Here is an 18550-nt window from a genome sequence, read left to right on the forward strand (position 1 = left end):
GGAAGCTGGTGACCAGGGAGGTTTGAAGCATGTGCTTCCCAGGGGAATTTCTCCTTTTACAAATGGTGAATGAAAGCACCGTTTTTATAGAATAGGGAACTAATGAGCATTAGCTCAATGACCTCGCCAGATTCTATTTAGATCTTTGATAACACACACTGCACACATGGTTGCAATCAGTGTGTGTCTATTTGTGTGCTGTGTCTCTCTCTCTGTCTCTTTTTTTGGAGGGATGGGTGGGTACTGGGGATTGAACTCAGGGGCACTAAACCACTAAGCCACATCCCCAGCCCTATTTTTTTTTTTTTTTTTTTTCATTTAGAGACAGGGTCTCACTGAATTGCTTAGTGCCTCGCTGTTGCTAAGGCTGGCTTTGAACTTGAAATCCTCCTGCCTTAGCCTTCCGAGTCACTGGGACTACAGGCATGCACCACGGCGCCTGGCTCTCAGTCTCTTTTCATATATGTATTTCCACAAAGCACCAGTCCTCACACCTGTCATTAGCAACAGCTACATAGTATTCCATTGTATCAACATGCCAGAGTTTGTTTAGCTTATGCCTGTTGTTGGGCTGTTTCCTTTTTTTTTTCCCTATTATAAAAGCAAAGACAAGCATGTCTTCCTACAAATGCCCTTCTCTCCCCTTAGGGGATAGTTCCTCAAGTAGATTTTCTAGGTCAAATGCTTGAACCATTTCACCCTTATTATTGTGCTTTGCCCCAGTTCCTTGTACAAAACCCAGGCAACCTGAGTCCCACTGTATCTCTATCCCCATAGCCTGGACAATGTCAGATTATGTCATTTTTATTTATTTTTGTTTATTTAATAGGCACATGATAGTACCTTGAAGTTATTTAATTTTCATTTCTTTCATTGCTCGTGAGACTGGGCACACTTCCATGTAAGGATTTATAGTCTGCTTTTCCTTCTGTGTAAACTGTTCATCTCCTCTGACATCTTATCAAGAGAAATCCGGGGGCTGATCTTATATATTTCTATCAAGACTTTACATACTTACTGTGGTATATTTTTCTTGGTTATATGTGCTATTTTTTACTCTAAGGGAGCAGTCCAATTGTGAGGTAGATGCTATCCTGTCCCATGTGGGGTGGAGGTGGCATGAAGCTGAGATGATCTTTATAGACTTTAGATTGATTTTTTTATTAGGAAAAAAAAAGAGAGAAAAGCCAGTCAGATGATATCGCCTTCCTGGGCTTTTACTTTCCTACGAAGGGGAGGGCTGGACTGAGAGGACAGCTTGTTGCTAAGGCTGCTCTGGGGGATTCTTTGTAGAATGAGAAGTGTTGCTGAGGGCCTCAGTGGACCACTGTGCTGAGACTGGTCAGCTCCCTGTAGTCATATGGGCTTCCTGGATGACTATTTCCTCCCACTCACCGTATGGCCATGAGAAAAATGGTGAAAGAGTGAAATCAGAATCATCACTCCAAGCTGTGACTAATTTTTAGTATAGCATAGTGGTTAAAGGAACAAGTTCTGGAGCAGACAGAACTAAAGTCATAGCTCAGTGTCCAGGTACACCAGGTGCATGGCTTTGGACAAAATATTGCCTAAGCTCCAATATCTTGGACTATCAAGCGGTATTTCAGTGATGGCTGTGTAAAAAACCACCCCCAGAACTTAGTGACTGAAAACAACCACCATTTTATTCTACCTCACGATTTTGTGGGTCTGAAATTCCGGTGAGGCTTGACTGAGTGCTTCCTCTGCACACATGGCATTGACAGGACCACTCGGTGGTATTTAGCTGGTGGCTAGGCTACCTTGGGAAGTCCAAATGGCTTCCCCCTTATGTCGGGCTGTCTATGTAGCCTGGGGCCTCTTCACCTGGTCTCTCCCACAGGATGGCTGGACTTCTAACATGGCAGCTCATAGATCCAAGACAAGAAGAGGAAGCTGCCAGTATCTGAAGGTCTAGGCCAGGAAGAATCACAGTTTGGCTCCCACCATGTGCTATTGACCAAATAGTCACAGGGAATGTGATGGGAGGGGTGAGGAAGAACTTGGGGCCATCTGTAATCTGGGGATAAAGATACTTACTCCTCAGACTCTGAGGAGTCAATGAGATAACGTATTCAGAGGCAGATTTGCCATGAAGTAAAGGAAGCTTCAACTAGAGGGTTCCTTGATTGAAGGTCTTTTCCAAGTCCTGGCATCTAATTTGGTATTCATAATTTTTCTTTTTCTTTCCTTCCTCTTTCCTTTTCTCTCTCTTTCTTTCTTTAGCTGGGGATTGAGCCTGGGAACTTGAACATGCTAATCACATGCTCTACCACTGAGTCACAACCCCAAGTCCCTTTTTACTTTTTCTTTAAGAGGTCCTGTCACTATAGAAGAGATTTCTCCAAAGAAGGGTCTGAGGAGTTTCCAGAGTAAAGTGGGGGAGCCTGACTCAAGACCAACAGGGTTCTTGGAAAATGTGAAGGAAAAGAATTTCAGCATAGGTCAGTCAAAGGCAGAGACAGAGGTTTATTTAGGGAGAATGGGGGCAATCCCAAGAGAGAGACATGCCTTTAGGGTTAAGCAAGGAAATGAATTCAAAGGAGAATTTGAAGCCCAGTGTGGTGGCACACCTGTAATCTCAGTAGCTCAGGAGGCTGAGGCAGGAGGATTGCACGTTCAAATGTAGCCTCAGGAATTTAGCAAGGCCATCTCTAAATTTAAAAATAAATAAATAAAAAGGGTTAAGGGGTTAAATTCAATCCCTCCTACCAAAATTTAAAAAAATAAAAAAGGAGAATGTAGGCCACCTACAGAGGGAGAGACTACACCCATTGGCCCTGGGTGTTAATATTTATAGAAGGCCTGTGCTGGGGGCTGGACTAGGGGTGGAGCCAGGTGGAGTTACAATTTCATGCCAATTTTCCCTACGAGTGGGCATTTCCCTCATGTTACAAGGGCATGGGTCAAGGGCACAATTGTTCCAGGGTGCTTTATGAATTTCAATGGTTCATGGATGTTTCCTGAATTTCAATGGCTTGTGGGCATTTCCTTTGAGACTCAGTATCTCTCCATTTATTCCCAAATTCCTATTTCAGAATTCCAAATTATGTAAGAATCAGGACCAATAAATCCTGGCTCTGCCCTGATGCCTGTGACAGTACTTACTTAGCACGCTGCCTGGCACAGGGGACTCTCCATACAGACCCCCTCTATGTGCTAGGCCAGTGACTGGTTCCCTTTCTGTGCCTGAGAAGAGGGCTCCTCCTCTCACTCTGTCCTTTCCTCTTGTTCAGGACCATTTATTCTCCTTTTTTTCACCATGAAAGTAAAACATGCTGAGAATAATTTCATAATCACAAAGCTGCCCTCCCAATTGGCCCCTGCTTCTACCCCCTGACCTCACCACCTATCAGGGAGGTGGGCCTTACCCTGGGCATCCTGCCAAGTTCTTAGCTGGCCCTGCAGAATTTCTAAAGGAAATCAGGCCGAGGAGAGGAAAGCCAGCAGGGGGAGGCAGCATTCCCGTGCCCAGCTTGGTCTAGGAGGCATTGAAATTCCAGGGCCGAAGTCCTGAGACAAAGATCATAATGAGACAGGAAGGTGGCATAGGAAGGAGCCCATTTGCATGACAATAATTGAGCCAAGAATAGAAAGCTAGAGGGATGCAAGGGTGAGGCTGGCAGCTGAGCTGGGCTAAACCTCACAAATCAGACCATCCAGCTCTGCTCTGCCAGGGGGGCGGAGGCTAAGCCCTGTGCCAGGCTTTGGGGGAGGGAGGAGGAAGGAGCCGGACACAGCCCCAGGGGATTGTGGGAACACTGGCCATGCTGGACTTTGTCTTCCTGCTCTCCCTGCAGCCTGGTGCTGCCTTTGTATGCCGTCTCCTTCATGGGCTCTGTGGCCGTAGGGCTAAGTGGGCATCATGGGTACTCAGAAAGTTCTCTGGGATGCCACTGTGATCGGGGCAGGCATCCAGGGCTGCTTCACAGCGTACCACCTGGCCAAACACGGGAAAAGAGTCCTCCTGCTGGAGCAGGTACTGTGTCCTTTCTGCCCTTCGGACCTTAAGGACTGTGTCTCTCTCTCCTCTCCTAGGGAGGGCTTCCCAGAGCTAAGGGGTTATAAGTGAGGCCAAAGGACCCCAAATGTCACAAATTCTGGGCAGTCTGTAGTTGAGATGCTAATATTGTGTTTCATAACGATTCAAAGTTCCACTTTCCCTCAACCCCTGCAGGCCTTCCAAAGTACATTTCTTCATTTTACTGTCTCTTGGTTCCTACTCACGACTGAGAAGTATCCCAGGTTGTGTTCTTTTTATTCCTGTTACCCAGTCTTTTGTGCCCAAATAGTTGATCCAGCCCAGAAAAATAATCAGTTCTGCTCTGGGTAACCTTAAATAAAGATAATTTTGCCTAGGGGCAAGGGTTGATGTTTTAGTCAAAGAGGTAGGGTTGTTTCCTGCATTTTATCAACTTCTTATCCCCAAACCCAGCAGAAGCTTCTATCTATTCTGTCTCCTCTGAGTAGTAGTGAGATAGGAATTTGGGGATACAGAGAAAGAAAGATCAACTAAGCCTCAGAAGTGCAGCTCCATGAATCCTTGGAATTCAGGGAATGCCCATGAATCTTTGAAATGCAAAGCAGACAACCTATGAGCCACCCAGCCCCTGCCCTTGGCCCATGCTTGTTAAGAAGTAACATAGTGGGGGCAATGGGCAAGTGCTGCAAAAACTGGCACGAAGTGGGTGTGGTGGCACACACCAGGAATCCCAGAGGTTGACCCTGGAGGATTGCAAATTTGAGGTGAGCTTCAGCAATTTAGCAAGACCCTGTCTCAAAATGAAAAATAAAAAGGACTAGGGTTGTAGCTGGGTGGTAGAATGCCCCTGGGTTCCATCCCTAGTACTGCCAAAAGAGAGAGGGGGTGGGGAGGAGGTAAAACTGGCATGAAATTGTGTAACCGCCCTCACTCTACTTCTAGTTCAGCCCCTAGCTACTGTTCCTTTATAAATATTAACAGACTAAGAGGTTGCTGACTCTCCCTCTGGAGATGGCCCATATTCTCCCTTGAATGTATGTATATTCTTTGCTTTACCCCAAAAGACCTCTCTCTCTTGAGATGGCCCTGCGTACTCCTTTGAATTTGTATCTGCTTCCTAAATAAATCTGGGTCTCTGACTAGTACATGCTGAAATTCTTCTCCATCATGTTTGCCAAGGACCTCACTTGTCCTGAGTAGAGGTCCCCCTTCCCGGGAACTACTCCGGTGACAATAGCAGCTTCCTTGCACAGGGTAAGATGCACAGGAATATGATGCACAGATCTTATTTTTCCTTAAAGGAAAGGTGACCCTATGCAGTGCTGCCCACAGTAACCACTGCATATGTGGGTGGACTCTGTGTGTCTGCAGGGTCCTTGGGAGTGGAATGCAGGCCCACCATGCGAAAGGCTCTGCCTCACTGGGTTCTCCCTTGCCATTCTGCCTACAGCTCTCCAGGCTGGTTAGGGTGTACTTTTCTTGGTAATGAGCTGAGTAGTTAGAAATCTTCATTTCTCTATCAGTTTGCTCATAGCCCAAGGGATTCCTGGTTCATCCTCTCAGGAAACCCTCATCTTTTGCTAAATCCCAGTATAGTTCTCCTATCCTGAGTGATCTGAAGCTACAGAGAAATAGTCAGCATTGTTTCCCTTATCCATAAAACGAGGGGGGCTAGATTAGAATAATCTGGAAGGTTTTTTCTAATTTTGCTTTTCTGTAAGTCCAAGTGGATAAGATTGTAGCAAGACAACTGGAGACCAGCTAAAAAAGGAATTTGTGGAATGTGAATGATGTTTGCAAAAAGAATGACGAGTTTAGTGTTACTGAAGAACTTCTACCTTAATCACCGAGGCAGTAGATTCCCAGCAATTTGGGAGGCTGAGGCAGGAAGATCGTGAGTTCAAAGCCAGCCTCAGCAATTGAGCAAGGCTCTAAGCAACTTATCGAAACCCTATCTCAAAATAAAATATAAAAAGGGTTTGGGATGTGGCTCAAAGGTTAACAGCCCCTGGATTTAACCCCAAGTACTAAAAAGAAGAAGAAAAAAGAAAAAAAGATGGCTGGGATTGAGCCTCAGTGGTAGAACTCTTGTCTAGCAGGTGTGAGGCACTGGATTGGATTCTCAGTGCCACATAAAAAATAAATAAATAAATAAATAAATAAATAAATAAAGATATTATGACCATCTACAACTAAAATTTTTTAAAAAGAGAGAGATAATTTTATTTATTTATTTTGATACTGGGGATTGAACCCAGGGGCACTTAACCACTAAGCCATATCCCCAGCTCTTTTTTGTATTTTGTTTACCGACAGGTTCTCACTGAATTACTTGGGGCCTCACGAAGTTGCTGAGGCTGGCTTTGAACTTGTGATCTTCCTGCCTCAGCCTCCTGAGCCTCTGGGATTATAGGTGTGTGCCACTGTGCCCGCCTAGCTGAGAAAGAATTCGAAAAGCTTGTATGAAAATATTTGATGAATAAGTGGCTCTTGTTTGACAGCACAGGATGAGATGGGCCCTAAAGAGGGATGTAGCATCAGAGGTAATGGCTTCCCTTGTCTCCATTTCTAGTTCTTTCTTCCACACTCCCGAGGAAGCTCCCATGGACAGAGTCGCATAATCCGAAAGGCCTACCCTGAAGACTTCTACACTAAGATGATGGATGAGGGCTACCGGATTTGGGCCCAGCTGGAGCAAGAGGCTGGAACCCAGTTGCACAGGTGGGCTGGGGAGGAATTCCTTGAATCAAGGGGCCCCATACCAGGAAGTGCTTTTAACCTGTGAAAAGGAAGGGTATGAACATTTGAAATGCAATGGGTGAGATGCAGGTGCCAGTCACCTGGAAGAATTCAGTACACTGTCGTTATCATCTCACAGGTCCAACTGGCTCCTGCCAAATTCTGAGTTCTAGGAATGGGTTAGACCTTGGGTCCTAGGCCAACAGAGCTTGAATTAGGAAAACTATTGGAGAGACACAGTGGGCAGATACCCAGAGTTGGGTAGGCCTGTCTGGCACCTGTTGGACTTTGTATTTATACGTCTACGAAGTTCTCTTGTAAGGTTGTGGTTTAAGTAGAGGCTGAGGCTATTTTCTTGATCCTTATTTTATTTTATTTATTTATTAAATTATTTATTTCTTTGGTTTTTAGGTGGACACAGTATCTTTATTTCACATTTATGTGGTGCTGAGAACCGAACCCAGTGCCTCACACACTCTAGGCGAGCGCGCTACCAATTGAGCCACGTCCCCAGCCCCTTTATTTTATTTTTAAACCAAGGATTAAATCCAGTGGCACTTAAGTACTGAACCACATCCTCAGCCTTTTTTATATTTTATTTAGAGACAGAATCTTGCTAAGTTGCTTAGGGCCTCACTAAATTGTTGAGGCTGGCTTTGAACTTGTGATCCTCCTGCCTCAGCCTCCTAAGCCTCTGGGATTAGAGGTGTGCGCCAATGCTGCCAATGTTTTATATGCACTGTAATATCCTAACTTTTTATGCTGGATCCTCAACCTCCCATCAAAACCCTATAAACTTGGGGCTGAGATTGTAGCTCAGAGGTAGAACGCTTACCTAGCATGCTTGAGGCACTGGGTTCAATCCCCAGCAGCACATAAAAAAATAAAGGTATTGTGTCCATCTAGACTAAAAACAAAACAAACAAGCAAAAAACCCTATAAATTCATTTCATTCTCTCTTACTATCACCTCCCAAATGAACATGGGGTGCTCCTCATGCCAGAATGTTTGCCAGGAGTGGCTTGAAGCTATTATTTCCCTGTTGGTCCTGTGGCTCTCTCTAACCCTTAGGACTCCTTCCTTGCTGACCTTCTCAAACAATCCAGGGGGAGAAAGCAGAAAACCTGTGATGCAATGGGAACTTTGACCACCCTTGCCTCCCCTCTGGCCTCCTCTGTGATTCTCAGCTGAACTTCCTTTACATAACCCTGGCTCTACCCCACAGGATGGCAGTTATTTTAATGGCCAGGAACCAAAAGGTTACTGTTCTGTTGCAAAAACACCATTAACTTAAGAGAAGTGAAATCCATTATGCAAATACAGCCAGGGCAGCTAATTAAGGACTTATTCAGAGGCAGCTAATGCACCCAGCACCCAAATAAAGGAGCATGTCTTGCTGAGGGGTGGCCTGGAAATGGGACCCTTTCCTGGCAGTCATCTTTGAATATTGCTGAGTGTCTTGGGCTAGGAGAAATGCCCGAAGCCTTGGAGGGTACAGTTCTTCCCAGCAGAGGACCAAGGGATGTCTAGCAAATGTCTGGAGTCTTTTAGAGGGAGACATTTTCGGAGCCTGACAGCCTGGGTCTGACTTTGTGCTCTAGGTATTATCGGCTATATGATTTTTAGAAAAGTTTCTTCACTTCTCTTTTCTCATGGAGCTTTTTGAAGATTAAATGACACTTTGTGAAGTTTCCTGGCAACTTTCAATAACTGATGGTCCTTTTTACCTATTCTGGGTCAGCTATATCCTGGGTCCATTGTGCAATAAAGGAAGAAGGATGGGAGGAGTTAGATGCAGTGACAAACACCTGTAATCCCAATCTACTCAGGAGGCTGAGGAGGGATAATTGCAAAATTTGAGGCCAGCCTTGGCAATTTAGGCCCTCTTAAAATAAACACCAAACCAAACAAAAAAAGATACAAGGTCTCAATGGTAGAACACTTGCCTAGCATGCATAAAGCTCTGGGTTCCATTCCAGCACCTGGAAAAACAAAACACAAAGGAGACAAAAGGGAAGACAATCACAGACGCCACAGGAATGACTGCAGAAGAGAGGCAAAAGGGACCCTTGGATAGGAGACTCCCATAATCTCATAATCCTCTTAATTGGCAGGTGAGGGATTTGGAAGGACTTTGGAACCAGTCAGGCCTATTTCTAAATCTCAGCTCTTATGTACTTAGCTGTGTGGTTTGAGAGCAAGTTGTTCAGCCTCTGTGAGACTCAGTTTTCTCACTTGTAAAATGGGGATGAGTTTTCTCACTTGTAAATAAGTAAAATAAGTTTTCTCGCTTGTAGAGTGGGGATAATAATATCTATTCTATGGAGCTGTTGTGAGGATAAGTATGTAATGGGTTTAGAAAAGTACCCTGAAAATCGTCATCATCTTCATCATTTATTAATTTAGAAATTAGGGGCTGTTCATCCCTAATCTGAAAATCCGAAACCCCAAATGCTCCAAAATCTGAAACTTTTGAGCACTAACAGGACACTAGAAGTTGAAAATCTAATACCTGATTTTATGTGATTGGTTAGTCAAAATGCAGGAGCACTAAAATTAACTTTAGTCTATATGCATAAGGTGTATATGAAACATAACTGAATTCTGGGTTTGGACTTGGGTCCCATCCCCAAGACATCTCATTATATGAAAATGGCCCCCAATCCAGAAGAATCTGAAACATACCTGATCCCAAGTATTTTGGATAAGGGAAACTTGCCCTGAATACAAAACTCGTTTAATTCTCCCTGTTACCTTATAAGAGGGTTACTCCTGAGTAGTCAGGGTCTTTCCCCTTCCCAATGTACTGGGGATTGAACCCAGGGGTTTCATCCCCACCTTAAACTTGTTGATCCTCCTGCCTCTATTGCTGGTTTTTGTTTGTTTATTTGTTTGAGAAAGAGGCCTGCTATGTTGCTCAGACTGTCCTTGATCTTCTGGGCTCAGTGGATCCTCCTGCCCCAGCTTTCTGAGTAGCTGGGACTATAGATGTCCATTATTGTGCCTGGTATAGTAGTCAGGAACTTGATGCATTAATGTGAATCATATAATTACTATATTCAATCTAGAACAGGGGTCGGCAAACTTTTTCTATAAAGGCCACTTGGTAAGTATCTTAAGGTTTTCAGGCCATATGGTCTCTGTTGCCACTGTTTAATTCTGTCGTTACAGTGTGAAAGCAATGCAGACAAGATGTAAATAAATCAACCTGGATGTGTTCCAATAAAACTTTATTTCTGGACACTAAAATTTGAATTTCATATAATTTTCTTGTGTCATAAATGCTATTCTTCTTCTGATTTTTTTTGGTACCGGAAATTGAACTCAGGGGCACTCAACCACTGAGCCACATCCCCAGCCCAATTTTGTATTTTATTTAGAGACAGGATCTTGCTGTATTGCTTAGTGTCTTGCCATTACTGAGTCTGGCTTTGAACTCATGATCCTCCTGTCTCAGCCTCCCTATCTGCTGGGATTACAGGCATGCACCACTGTGCCCAGCTCTTCTTTTGATTTTTAAATAATGGCCCCAAATCCAGAAGAATCTGAAACACTTCTGCTCCCAAGTATTTAAACACTTCTGACCCTAAGTATTATTTAAACCATTTAAAGATATAAAAACCATCTTGGCCAGATGACAACAGACAGAAAGCCAGATTTGATCCTTGGGTTGCAACTTGTTGGTCCCTGATCTAGAAGATACCACAAAATGATTATGTTATTCATTCATTTCCCTGTCTCCAAACTAGTTCATGCCTAAATCATCCCAGGTCAAAAGACTGCTACTGTAATTTTAAAGACATGAAAATATGATAGCCTGTATCTCCCACCCCTTGTGCTGGGGACTGAACTCAGGGGTGCTCTACCACTGAGCTTCATACATCCCCAGCCCTTTTTTATTTCTTATTTTAAGACAGCGTCTTGCTAAGTTGCTGAGGCTGGCTTCAACCTTGCAATCCCCCTTGCCTCAGCTTCCCAAGTTGCTGGAATTAGAGGTGTGGGTCACGGCGCCTGGTTCATAGCCTGTATTAAAAAACTATTTTGACACCCCACAACCCCAATTAAGACAAATGAAGAGTAATGTGAATGTGCTTTAAAAACCTTTAAAGTGCTGTAGCGAGCTAAGTGTTATTATTATTGTTATTATTCTATTAACAAGTTCTTTCTTATGGCTATCCTAATTTACTCAGGCATGCTAAATTTTTTTGGATCTTATCCTCAGTAGAAACAGAGCAGATAGATATTTCCTGTTCTCAGAATGGCATCTGAATAGAGCTGTCTACCTTTGGGCTAAATGCCATTCAAATTGCTTTAGCTTTTACTCTTAATTTTGATTTTCTAAGTGATTCATCATCTTTGTGGTTCTTATTTCTCTCTAGATTCTTCTAGAAGAACCAGCACAATATGACTGATAGAAATAAGTGTACTTAATGCCATTTGATGATGATTAAAAAAAAAAACAACATTTTTAGGAATTGGTAGTTAAGGTGGTTGCCCAATTCTTTTTATTCTGTTCTGCTGCTTCCCAGTGACAGCGGCATACTAAACATGGGTGGGCTCCGAATATTTGCATATATTCTGGGAACAGACAATGACACATGTGTCAGATCACAAGGTCTGAATCTTTTGTGATTCGTACAGCCAGGATGCTGATACCAACAGCAAAGCCCAGCTCTGTGGACCATCTCTTTCCTGCCCCTCCTTCTCCCTTTGAGTCCTACTATCCAGCTCCTGACCCCAGCTGCCCCTGCTTCGCTGACAATATCAGACAAGATCACAGCCGTAGGCAGTACAGCTGCTGGCAGAACCTGGTGGCCCCCTCCGCAGCTGCTGCTTCCTGTGTCTGCGAAGTGTCTGGCTTGTCAGCCACATCCCCTCCCTGGAGCAGTCTTTGTTAACCAATTCCACCTCGGCCCACTGAGCGGAAGATGAAACACAGAGAGCGCCTCCAAAAACCAACAAAGACAGCAGCCATTACCAAGTCCCTTCCCCAAGGTGACTCTGAGACTTGGCTTGCCTGGCACTTTTAACCAAGCCAGGGGAACGCTGGAGCTTGGGATGGGAGGCGGAAGATGCAGGGAGAGTTGTCTTCCCCTACCAGTTCCTCTCAGTACCACCCTGCACCCTGTTCTGCACTAGAAACCCGTGGAAATCCCTGATTTCCAGCTCCCTATGTCACATCATAGGTGTGAGGCCACCGAAGAGTCAATAAGGCCCTTGGGAGGAATCTTCAATGACCTCTTTCTAGTGCTGGGGCTGGGAGGAAGGTACAGTTCATACCTAATACTCCCAACACAGCCGCTGGGCATTCTGGGAGGTGGGAGCTACAAAATTTCTAGGGTTCCTTGGCAACCTGGGCTGGCTTCAAACCCTCCTTTCCAGGCCAGCCCTGGCCAATCATTTCCTGGTCATTTTTTTCCCCTGAAGATGCCTTTGTCCCTACTCACCCTTTCCTTCCCAAACTTTGTAACCTGGGTCTGAGCAGAAAAAGAAGAGGGGAGGCCTGGATCACATGAGTGAGAAACGGATGCAGAACAAGCAGTCTATTTATTGGGATCTAGGAAAAGCCATTAAGAAAATAAGCACTTAAATGATTTTCAATCTGCCCATGGAAGTCATCTGTCTTCATACTGGGGGGAAAGGCTCGTTCTCCCATCCTGGTTTTGATTGACTGATTTCCAATTCTCTGAGCATTTCCCATAGGAGCCTCTCACCTATCTCCCATAATGACAGGCCTTTGCATTTCCAGGCAGTGTTTTACATTTATTTCCGATTTGCTCATAATGGTCAAAAATCTCTCTCCAATCCAAGGCATTTCTCTAGCAGCGCACGGTTTCCCTCAGGCCAAATAGCTCAGCTGTGATCCACGGAAAATGAGAATTTCCCAAATGCGTCTTCGGACTAGGGGAGGGTCCAGCATCACAAATTCAGATGGAAAATTTCCCACTGTTAGATCAATATCTGGGCTAAGAAATAAATGCCACAGGGGCAGAGAGCTGGAGCAAAATGATTACAATCGGCACAATTACATTCACCGGCAGAATCAGCTTGCTGATTACTCCTAGGGATGGGGAGCTCCCCCTTCGTCCACCGCAGGACAGCTAGGGAATTAGAACATCACTCAGCATTTCATAATTCGACAGATTTGCCCGTTGTCTTGGCATGAGTTCATTTTTCCAATACAGTACATCCCTGCAAGAGTTCTTATTTCAAAGAAAGAAAGAAAGAAGATGGAAAGAAGGAAGGCAGGAGGGAAAGAAGGGTAAAAAGAGGGAAAGTAAATTTCAGACTATACGAGAGATCAAGGCTGCTATATGGCGGGTAGGAGTTGGAATATGCTGCTATGGAGTTTCCAAGCCAGAGATCTGACGTTATATTTGCATAGGTGAGGTGTAAGCCAGGTCTTTCCCAGAATGCTACCCAGTCCAGACCTCATCAGGGTAACAGGGAACAAGTACATACACCAGGGGTTGGGAGGTATAGCTCAGTGGTAGAGTACGTGCTTAGCATGTGTAGAGAACTGGGTTCAATCCTAGCACTGCAAAAACAAAACAAAACAGAAAACCCACGTGGGTGACTTTTTTTTTTTTTTTCCTGCAATGCTCTGGGTTGGATGCAGGGCCTCACACATGCTAGGCAAGTGCCACTGAGCTACACTCCCAACCTCCTGGGTGGCTTTCTAGTTATCTTGCTGACCAAAAAGTTTACTAGGCAACTTTCATTATCTGAAAACCAATCTGAAGTCCTTTGGGAACCACCGAACAGAGGCTGTCTCCCTGGCTGGTGGGGATTTCTACAGCGTCTTTCCTCTGCTGAGTTCTGAAGAGGCAGTAGCTGGCGTTGCTATCTCACCAGTGGTGAATGCCGGGTAGGCGGGGGCCATGGCAAATGGATTGGGCACGCTGCGCGGCTCTGTGTACTGACACCGGCCCCCGGGCCTGCTGTGTCCCTACCCCCTCCCAATCTTCTCTTTAATCCCCCCAACCAGATAATGTGGGATTTGGAAGCATGTAATATCCATGAGACTCCATTATAGGCTATTACGAGCTTTATACGCAGAACCTGGGGGATGTACCAGGATGCCGCTGGTCAGTGGGGCTGCCGAAATTGAGAGGGACCATTCCCAAGGGCCCAGGGGGACCATCTCATTATTTAAACAGTACCCCCCACCCCTGCCACAGAGAGCACTAGTTTCTTTTGATAGAGAAGCAGGAAACATTTAAAGAGAAACATCTTTCAATCCCTTAAAGAAGGACAGAAGGAGGTATAGGGGAAAACAAAATCAGAGAATCATTGAATTTATTGCTAGAGCCCAGAGAGACCATCCATGGGGGGGTTGTGCATGAAAGTGCTGTTGGCATTTGGGGTGGGATCTTCTCAAGCATTGCAGATTTAGGGTCCTTGATCTCTGCCCACTAAATATGAATGGGAATTCCAGCTATGTGACAAATGTAAATATGGCTCATGCTATTTCCATTTGTCCCTGGGTAGAAGGGGGATATTATCTGGTGTGGAACCACCAAAGGTCCAACAGGCATATGTCACAGAGGAGGAATCTGGGCCTGGACTGGTAAGTCTCCAGATCAAGGACATATCAAGGTCACACCAGGGTTAGAAGCAGAGCCAGATCTCTCAACATAGGACCTTTTCCACAAAACAAGCAGCTTCTGAGAAGGAACTAAAAGACAAACAGGGGCTGGGGTTGTGGCTCAGCAGTAGAGCTCTCACCTAGCATGTATGAGGCCCTGAGTTGGATCCTCAGCACCATATAAAAATAAATAAATAAAATAAAGGTATTGTGTCCAACTACATCTAAAAAAATAAATATTAAAAAAAATAAAAGACAGACACACAGGAAGTGACAAAAATATATGATGAGAAAAGGGAAGAGGAGAAGGAACAGTAGGGTGGGAGAGAAACAGAAAAGAGAGATCAACAGAGAGTGGTTCAGGGGATGGGAGGAAAGGGAAGAAATCAAACTCATTGCACATCTACCATTTTCAAGGGATGGAAGATGAAAGAGAACTTAGGCTCTCTGCTCTCAAGGGCAGGATGAAGGACAAGCAAAAAAATAGTGAATGCCAATGGCAAACTTGGGAATGGGCTAGAAGCCAGGACTGTTATGACCAAATCTTCTCCTGCTCTTGAACGTGAGGCTGTGACTTGCTTTCACTTGGGAAACCTGTTGAAGAATGAATGTGAAGGTCCTTGACACCTACCTTCACCCAAATAGCCTTGTCTTTTCTCTAACAGGCAGACTCAACTACTGCTGCTGGCATTGAAGGAGAATCCAGAACTAAAGACAATGCAGGCCACTCTGTTGAAGCAGGGGATAGAACACCAGTATCTTTCATCTGGAGAACTAAAGCAACGTTTCCCAAATATTCAGTTCACCAGGGGAGAAGTAGGGCTCTTGGACAAGTCCGGAGGTGTCCTCTATGCCGACAAGGCCCTCAGGGTCCTCCAGGTGACAATGGGTAGCATTGGGACAATCCAACTTCCTGCTTTGGGTATCCTGGGTGTCAATCATCCAGCCTCAGATCCTCTTCTGGGTGAGGGCCTTTGCCCTGCTGGCTTTGATCTTGACTTTTGGGAGAGGGCATTTGTATCTACCCTGCTGGCGCTGTCAACCTGGGAGAGGAGGTCTAGATTCTGCCACCTCTTGGCTGCCCTAACTGAAGGGCTCTTTGTTCACTAGGGTAAGCCACCTACACAACTAATTCACCTTTTCCTGCTCTGTCTTGTCAGGAAGCGATTCGCCAGCTAGGAGGCACAGTGCAGGATGGGGAGAAGGTAATGGAGATAAGACCCGGGCAACCAGTCATGGTGAAAACCACTTCTGGGAGCTACCAAGCCAAGAGCGTGATCATTACTGCAGGTCCTTGGACCAACCAGCTCCTCCGTCCCCTGGGAATTGAGTTACCTCTCCAGGTAGGAGAAACCAGAAGACTGAGAGTCAGTGCTTGAGAGAAGAAGCCTTGGACTGGGCGTGTAGCTCAGTGGTAGAGTGTTTGCCTAGCACGTGCAAGGCCCCAGGTTTGGTTCCCCAGTACTGCAAACAAACAAAAAAATTGGGTAAGACAAGGACAGATGTATGAAAGGGTGCAGGACCCCAGAAGAGACTGCTCTCACTGACTACAGTGTTTCATGGTTTTCTGCTTTTCTCACACTCTTGCTCCCCTGCCTCAAGACACTGCGCATCAATGTGTGTTACTGGCGAGAGAAGGTTCCTGGGAGCTACAGCGTGTCCAAAGCCTTTCCATGCTTCCTGAGCCTCGACCTGGCTCCCCACCACATCTATGGGCTGCCTGCGGGAGAGTACCCAGGGCTGATGAAGGTGAGCAGAGAGGTCAGGAGAGGACAGCTTGGTACCCATACAGATCTGGGGCAGCTGCTCTAACTTGCCCCTTCACAGTCTCCCCCAGGTCCCAGTGGACAGCAGCAGGAATCTACTTCATTACTATTTGCTGTTTGCAGCATGAGATCCTCAGCTGCCTAGAGACCCAAGCCAAGGGAGCTTTTTCCTTGCAATCATAGGGTGGGTTCAGGGATGGACACCAGGCAACCTCATGTGGCCACACTGTATATGTCATTATGGATGGGGACATCCTGTGTCCACGCCTTCCCCTTGCTGGTTGGTGCATGTGGAAGGCCAGCATCACCGCCCACACTGCTCTGATGGGGGCCAGGTCTGCTATCACCATGGCAACAGTGTGGACCCTGAGGAGCGGGACTGCCCCACAGCCTTCTCAGACATCCAAGATGTCCAGATCCTGTGCCGCTTTGTCAGAGACCACTTACCTGGCCTGAGGCCGGAGCCCGACATCATGGAGCATTGCATGTACACGGTAAGAGGACTGGTGGTCTCGCCAGGCCTGTTCTGGCTCTGGAGAATAGGGGAAGGAGACCAATAGACCTTGTGCTGGCCAGGCCTGACTCCATTTGACCCTTGACACAGTGCTTCAAACAAATGAGCTAATTTCTGTGGGTTGGTTCACCTCCACGAGAAAGGGCCTTTTAGGGTTTATTTGTATTTGTTGTTGTTGTTAGGCAACTAGTTTTTGCCTGGTAGTCCTTCATTATATTTCCCAGAAGAGTTCTAAAAGATTTTTGTGGCAAGATGCTCCAGTTGAGCAGGACTTTGGGTACAAAGAAAAGAGACAGATGTCATCAGAGCCAGAGGCATCTTGACTAAAGTTAGTTTACAAAGATGATCTGAGCACCTACTGTGTTCATAGCTCAATAGGAGGAGAGAGACGGATGGATGAATGAGGAAGACTGGCACACCTAGAGTGGGTACTGGCCCCCAGGAAGTATGCATGTGCCCCAGCTCGTTCTTTCTGGAAAGAAATCCAGCCCAGTACCTTCCCGTCAAAGCCTATAGTTCCTCCTCCCCATCCTCAAAAGACAAAAGTGTGTTGTTTCTTTCTAGAACACCCCTGATAAGAATTTTATTCTCGATCGCCACCCGAAGTATGACAACATTGTCATTGGTGCTGGATTCTCTGGTGAGCATGAGGATCAGGGGAAGGGGTGCCCACAAGTTGACCTACCTCAGTGCCAGGAAAAATGGTATTTTCTAGCCCACACAGGGCTAAAATCCTGGACATTGAATGTATAAGGAGGCCGGGTAGGCAGAAAAGGGGTACCCAGGGTGGGAGGTGATTTCTGGCTTTGGGGTAAGACCAAGAGGAAAAGTAGCCCTCTCTGGGTAAGTGGAGAACATCTCCAGAGCCCAAACTCTGGGTCCCTGAGGATGCTTGACCATCTGCTCTCCTCCTTCTAGGGCATGGATTCAAGCTGTCCCCTGTTGTGGGGAAGATTCTGTATGAATTAAGCATGAAATTAACACCGTCCTATGATCTGACACCTTTCCGAATCAGCCGCTTCTCTGGCCTGGGCAAAGCCCATCTTTGACCCTCGACCACCAGCTCCTTTCTGTGCTCAGGAGCCCTCTGCTGGGGAGGACTTCTCAGATGGAAGAAAGGCCCCGGGATGTCATTTTAAACTCCTGCTTCTCTTGAAATCCCTGCAAACACCAAGTAATTGAGTCTGCCTCTTTCTCTAGACAGCTCCCCAATTTCAATGACCTTCTCTCTCCCTCCTAGAAAGCCAATTAGATGTTCCATCATCTCAGAGTAGCAAGGACCTTTGAGATGGATCTTTCAATAGGGAAGTGACATAGGGACTGGCTCAGGAGACCAAAACGGTTGTTAAAAAAAATTCTCTTTATTGGGGACATTCAATGAACATGGGGTGGATTTGGCTAAATTTGCCCAGGGGAGGGTAAACAAAAGACCTAGATCACTAATGCCCTTGGGGTTCCTTTTCCTAAAATTAGAGTCATCCTCCATCAAAAAATTCCCATACCATCTCACCCTAGCTGCACAATAAATGCTTCCTGAAAAAGATTTGTTGAACAAACAAATAATTGCATTGCATAAAAGTCTGCAGTGGGCTTTCCTTTCTGTATGACCTTATTTCCCACAGGCTCTAATTGTCTAAATTAGCACCATAGAATCCATTACCCTAGGCATCCACAGAATCTCTATCCCCTCAACGCTCTCTCAGCACCCCCTTTCTTTGAATTCTTTGTCTCGTCCTCATCCTCTCTCTAGATCTGTAAAGATGCTCAGTTCCCCAGTCTCTCATTAAGGTGTATTGTCAGGTCCTTATGAAGATGGAACTGTTATACCAGAAAGAAGGAGCGAGACACACTCGCTTAGAAACCCTGTTCAATGTTTGAATGTTAAATGTGCCATTTTATTATCATTAGCATTGCTCCCACTTAATGAAACAGCATCAGCACCA

General features: G+C 45.6%; 1 protein-coding gene across 1 annotated transcript; it reads left to right on the top strand.

The window, feature by feature from the left end:
- Positions 1-3795: 3795 nt before the first annotated feature.
- On the top strand, positions 3796-18098 carry Pipox (pipecolic acid and sarcosine oxidase). Its single transcript, XM_076870709.1, has 8 exons — positions 3796-3997; positions 6573-6721; positions 14993-15206; positions 15488-15670; positions 15930-16076; positions 16429-16587; positions 17172-17247; positions 17526-18098. The coding sequence occupies exons 1-8, from the start codon at positions 3884-3886 to the stop codon at positions 17654-17656; spliced, it is 1173 nt and encodes a 390-aa protein (XP_076726824.1). The 5' UTR covers positions 3796-3883; the 3' UTR covers positions 17657-18098.
- Positions 18099-18550: the final 452 nt, after the last annotated feature.

The sequence above is a fragment of the Callospermophilus lateralis genome, chromosome 11 (genome assembly GCF_048772815.1).
Source record: "Callospermophilus lateralis isolate mCalLat2 chromosome 11, mCalLat2.hap1, whole genome shotgun sequence".
Lineage (NCBI taxonomy): Eukaryota > Metazoa > Chordata > Mammalia > Rodentia > Sciuridae > Callospermophilus > Callospermophilus lateralis.